Raw genomic sequence first — 6000 nt, 5'->3', positions numbered from 1 at the left:
TATAAAATTAACAAGACAGAAAAAACGCTGTTAAAGATTAAGATTTGAAACATGATGAAAAGTGAATGTGATGGGTTTCTACATGGTTTCTTATATCACTTTTTCAAGAATAGGGAAAAGTGAGCTGATTATAAAAATACAATATCTCATACATCTAATCGTTTCAGATACACGACAAGAATAATTAACATCAAATTTATTTCAAGAAAGTACTCATGATGAACGACAAAATTAGACGCCAGACTAAATTACGAAATCAAACACATCCAATCAAATGGAAATCATGTAGCATCTCAGTAGCCCAATAGATTCAGATCTAGATAGCCTTGAATAACTGTAGTAATAGATGACAGCTAATAAATAGTCATTACCTTTCAAACCACTAAACGATCAAGTCTAGTTTCTACAGTAAGTCCCACCCTATGATGCAACCCCCGCCAGCCAGCAAGGACAAAAAATACGACAGAGACCGCTAGCAGAAGACAGGATCCGCTCGGGCACCTCGGGACTAGCCTCCCTAGCGGTAAGTCCCACCTCATCCAGGACCGCCATCGAGCATCACCCACCTTCATTTTGCAGTGGAACATGAACGGTTTTTGGAACAACCTCCCCGACCTGGAACTCCTAGTTCACGACCAACTGCCCCTGGTACTGGCACTCCAGGAGGTTCATCGAATTGAGAAAAGCGCCATGGACAATACCCTCAGGCAGCGCTACAAATGGTTCAAAACGGCCACCAATTCCATCTACCACTCCGTAGCGATTGGCGTCTCTGCCGAAACCGCGGCTTCCCGCCTGGACATCGACACCTAGGGGCAAGACACTGTGCAAACGTGAGTAACTCTGAGAAATTCTGAGTAACTCTTTTCACCAATGATCGATGAAATTTGTTGTAAAACACCCCTAAAACTGCAAGAAAGGCGAGATATCGGGCAATATTGTTTTGATTTTGCGATAAATCGGGCAACACCCAAGTAAAAACGAGAGCAATCTGGAGGAATTCTGAGTAACTCTGTGAAGGAAAATGTACTCTCCAGCACAGTGTATTGCCCCAAGATCGACACGGACCTTCCAATTGTCGGTGTCCGACTCGGCCTGCCATTCGCCGTATCCGTCCTGTCGGTCTACCTCCCCAACGGAAAGCTCCCCGATCTGCAAAACCGCCTCCAAGACGTTCTTCAGCAGGTTTCAGAACCGGTCATAATCGTCGGCGACGTTAACGGACATCACCAAGCTTGGGGTGGCAGCAAGAACATCATCCGTGGCAACTGCGTCATGGAGTTTACCTGCGCCAACGACCTCGTTATTCTGAACGATGGTTCGCCAACATTCCCTAGGGGAACGACCGAAACGGCGATAGACATCGCGCTAGCCTCATCGAGCATCTCCGCCCGCCTGCTGTGGCACGCGGTAGAGGACCCCCACGGCAGCGACCACTCACCAATCATCATCACCCTGAATAACAGCAGCCCACCGGAAACAACCCGACGACCCCGGTGGATCTACGAAAAGCCGACTGGGCAGCGTTCCAAGCAGCCGTCGAAGAAGAGATCGGGACCGGAACGCACACCTCAATGGAGGAAATCACCTCAGCGATCATCCTGGCAGCCGGCCAGACCATCCCAAAAACCAGCCCCAAATCGGGGAAGCGCGCACTCCATTGGTGGGACGAAACCACCAAAGCGGCGGTGAAACTCCGAAGGAAGACACTCCGAGCCTTCAAAAGGGCGAAAGACCGGCTCCCGCCGGACCACCCAGACATAGCGCTAGCGAATGAAAACTACAAAAACGCGCGGAACGCCTGTCGCCAGGAAATCCGCGATGCCAAGGAGAAGTCGTGGAAGGAATTTTTGGACTCCATCAACGACCAGCAGTCGTCTGCCGAGCTATGGTAGAAAATAAACGGATTGCAGGGCAAGCGAAGAGTTAAAGGCATGTGCCTAACGGTCAACGGCCAGCCTACTAGAGACCCCCAAATCATCGCGGAAACTCTGGCAGGGTACTTCTACGGACTCTCGTCCATCGAGAACTACCCCATCCCCTTCCTTAAAGCTCACCCATCTCCGCGCACCGCAGTCGCAAGATTCGCCGTCCCCCCTGATCGGAGCCAAAACTTCAACCTCCCGTTCCGCCTTCCCGAGCTGGAATTTGCCCTCAGCAAGGAAAAAGGGAAATCCTCGGGGCCGGACGAGCTTGGTTACCCCATGCTCAGAAATCTACCTCCCAGCTGCAAGCGCAGCCTGCTGCAAGCAGTAAACGACATTTGGGCTTCGGGCGCGCTCCCGGTCGAATGGAAGCACAGCCTGGTGGCCACCTAGACCACCGGCAGCGCGCTTTCCGGGCCGGACGCGGTACCGGCACTTTTCTAGCAGAGCTAGGTCAGACCCTGGACGACGCGCTAGACAGCAACCAGCATATCGAGCTGATTTCCCTCGACCTGGCCAAGGCTTACAACCGGGCATGGCCCCCGACGTCCTGGATAGGTTGGCCCGATGGGGCATCACCGGGAATCTACTCCAGTTCTTGAAGGATTTCCTTGTCGGAAGGACGTTCCAGGTGATCGTCGGGAACAACCGAAGCAGCCCACACGACGAAGAAACCGGAGTCCCACAAGGATCGGTAATTGCGGTCACCAACTTTCTGGTGGCCATGAGCGGAATCTACCAGACCATCCCAAGGGGCGTATTCCTCAAGGTGTACGCCGACGACATCACCTTGATTGTGATCGGAATGCACCCGAAGGCCATAAGGAGGAAAGCCCAAGCAGCCAACACCGCCTTCGGCAAATGGGCCGCCAAAGCCGGATTGGACATCTCCGCCGCCAAGTTTGGGAGGTTGCACATCTGCGCGGAAAACCACCAGCCGCCACGGAAACCCATCACCCTAAACCAGGAGGCCATCCCCACCAAAAAGACTTTGAAGACCCTTGGCGTCACCCTGGACCGGCATCTCACCCTGCAGGCCCACTTCGACCAGGTCAAGAAGAGCTGCAAGAGCCGTTTAAACCTTCTTCGGAGCATCTCGAGCAAAAGAACTTGGAGAGACAGAGCCACCCATCTGAGGGTCGCCAACGCCATCATTGGCAGCCGGATAACGTACGGCATCGAGCTAACCTGCCGAGCTCAAGACCGTTTAATCAGGACGCTAGCACCCATCCACAACAGGGCCATTAGAACCATTTCCGGCCTGCTCCCCTCAAGCCCCGCAGGCGCAGCATGCGCCGAAGCTGGCGTTCTGCCCTTTCGGCACAAAGTCGCGCTGACCACCTGCAACCGAGCCATCGGTTTTTTGAAAAAAAAAAAAAACGGGAGAACGGGCAAGGCTGCTTCCTCGCCGAGCAAGCAAACCTGGCCCTCCAAACCGCGGCCAACGCCACGCTTCCCCCGGTGGCTGGTCTCCACCGGCTTGGGCCGAGAAGCTGGTCGGCCAGGGTACCCGAAGTGGACAACACGATCAAGAAACGTTTCAGACGGCAGGCTCAACCTCAGCAAGTTCAGGCACATTTCCACGAAAGGATTAGGAAACGGTACCACAATTGGGCGATCCGGTACAGCGACGGCTCCAAGGTAGGCGAACGAGTGGGAGTGGGAGTTCACGGTACCGAACCTGAACAACAACACCGACTTCCGGCGGAATGTTCAGTCTTCTCGGCTGAAGCTGCAGGGATTTTCCAAGCAATAACAGCCCCAAGAGACCGACCCGTACTTGTTGTGACTGACTCGCAGAGCGCTATCTCAGCAATCGAGAGCCCAAAAGCGAAACACCCCTTCATTCAGGGCGTCCAGGCAGAATTAGATTCCGCCGAACACCTGACAGCTCTAATGTGGATCCCCGGGCACTGCGGAATTCGCGGAAACGAGCGAGCCGACGAGCTGGCTGGCATCGGCAGGAACAGCCCCCTCCTTACACCGAAAACCCCAGCAGACGACGTGAAAAAGTGGGTCAGGGACACCATATGGCGGTCCTGGTCCGACGAATGGAGGCGGGACAGGATTTTGTTCCTACGAAAATCTAAACCATCCACGGGGCCCGGCGAAGACCTGCCAAACCGGCGGGAACAAACTGTCCTCCCTCGGCTCAGAACGGGACACACTCGGGTGTCACATAGTATCCCTGATAAAAAATATCATAAAAATACGATAAATTTTATTGTTACAACACCATTTTTTCGAAAATTATTTACCATTAAACGTCTTGTAATTTGCACAGCACACTCACCATCACCGCTATTGTGCTATACCATTCGGCGAATGGTAAATGGCACTTTTACAATAAAAAATGGTGGTCGTTATGTATCTTAACCATAAAATTTTGAGAAAATTTTCATACATTTTGTCGCGAAAAACAATAGAATGTATTGTGTTTTTATGAGACATTTTTAGGGCATTTTTCAAAATAAAACAATATATCCTAATGTTTTTTATTGTTCTTACAATACAAATACAATTAATTGAATGACGTCAAAAGAATCGTTGTAACAATAAAAATACAATAATATTTGTTGTTATTTGTAAGCAGTTTTCGCTTTTGAAAATCCATAGAATTTATATTTCCCGTTAATATTTATATCCAGCATTTACGAGAACTAACGGCTGCCAAAATGATATGTACATTATATGATAAGAATCAAACACTCTGATGTCTGTCTGGTATGTATTGCTTGGCAGCTGTTGATAAGATCTATCATCAATCTTTTCAAATAACTGCCAAATATCATAAGTCAGACCTCAGGTCATATGATCCATACCATAAATCGTTCACAATTCATGTGGCCGTTAGTACCTGTAAATGTTGGAGAAAAATGTTACCGAGAAATATGAATGCTATGGTTTTTCAAAGGCGAAATCTGTTGACATAACAACAAATATTATTGCATGTTTATTTTAACATCGGTTCAATTAACCCCATTAAACTTATTGTATTTGTATTGTTATCAATGGTAGTTCACTATTTACTAGATTCCTTTAACTTATTGGAAAACAATACAAAAATCATTGTTCATCTTTTTCTTGTCGTAACGTCCTCACTTGGATAAAACTTGCTTTTCAGCTAGTTTTCTATAAGTACTTCCACAATTATTAATTGAGAGCTTCCTCTGCCAACACGGTTTGACGTCTGTCAGTTGTTGCAGTTAGCGAATAACATTCGAAAACCGAAACATCTACTGTACTCAAATTAAAAACGAAAACTAAAAAAAATATATCAAGTGATTTTGTATTTGATTATACAGAATCAGCATGATCCAAGCAACAATAATATTTATTGTTATTTATTTGTCACGAATTGTTTTCAAGTGTAATTGAGAAATAAACTCTTTTTTTTATAAAAAGTCCATGAGAACGTTACAGGCACTTTTCCAACTGTATAAAAACAACTTAAATTAATTTTTACTTATAGTAACTTTGAATGATTAGAGAACTATTGAAAAACAATCGAATTAATTGGTCACTAATAAAGCTAATGTTCACTTATTGTACGAACTACATGAGCTTGGTTTCTATTGTAAAAAGTAACAATATATCTACTGTGTGTTTTATTGTGAACAATAAAACCAGTCATATGTTAATAATATTTACCATGTAATAAATGGTAATTTTTTATCCGGGATGACCACCAACAGCTCCGGCTTCCACCGACAATGCGAAATCTGTGTCACACCAAACACGGTCGAGCACTTCTTGTGCACCATCCCAGTTTACGAGGCCCTCCGTCAGACGCACCAGGTGACAGACGTCCCCGGGTCACTGGCCAACGACAAAGTCAACGAGCGCCAAGTAATCAACTACCTCAAGGAAGCTGGCCTCTTTGACAACATTTGAGCGATCAGCGTAAGGACCCTGGTCGTGGGCACCTCGGACCTCTCGGACTCCCCGGGATCCGAGTGGTAAGTCCCACTTCAAACAACCCACCCCTCCACCACGACACCACGATCAATCCGTTCGTCAAGGAGGAAAGAATGCCCCCGTCACGGGCACTCACACAACACTACCGTTCAGAACT

At 47.9% G+C, this 6000-nt stretch overlaps 1 protein-coding gene across 1 annotated transcript; it reads left to right on the top strand.

The window, feature by feature from the left end:
• The first annotated feature begins 2460 nt into the window (after nt 1–2460).
• Nucleotides 2461–5819, top strand: LOC134288629 (uncharacterized). Its single transcript, XM_062854010.1, has 3 exons — nt 2461–3283; nt 3343–3937; nt 5621–5819. Exons 1-3 carry the CDS (start codon nt 2461–2463, stop codon nt 5817–5819), a joined length of 1617 nt encoding a protein of 538 aa, XP_062709994.1.
• Nucleotides 5820–6000: the final 181 nt, after the last annotated feature.

Source organism: Aedes albopictus, chromosome 1 (assembly GCF_035046485.1).
Source record: "Aedes albopictus strain Foshan chromosome 1, AalbF5, whole genome shotgun sequence".
NCBI classification, from domain to species: Eukaryota; Metazoa; Arthropoda; class Insecta; order Diptera; family Culicidae; genus Aedes; species Aedes albopictus.
Note: the sequence above shows the minus strand (reverse complement) of the source record. Positions and strands in the feature narration are given on the sequence as shown.

Bases quoted from the DNA above. Each gene is read 5' to 3' on its own strand.
- LOC134288629 (XM_062854010.1), top strand. From the start codon at position 2,461: ATGGCCCCCGACGTCCTGGATAGGTTGGCCCGATGGGGCATCACCGGG. The intron at 3,284-3,342 runs GTTTTTTGAAAA...TCGCCGAGCAAG, and splicing joins CACCTGCAACCGAGCCATCG to CAAACCTGGCCCTCCAAACC. The intron at 3,938-5,620 runs GTGGGTCAGGGA...GACCACCAACAG, and splicing joins CCAGCAGACGACGTGAAAAA to CTCCGGCTTCCACCGACAAT.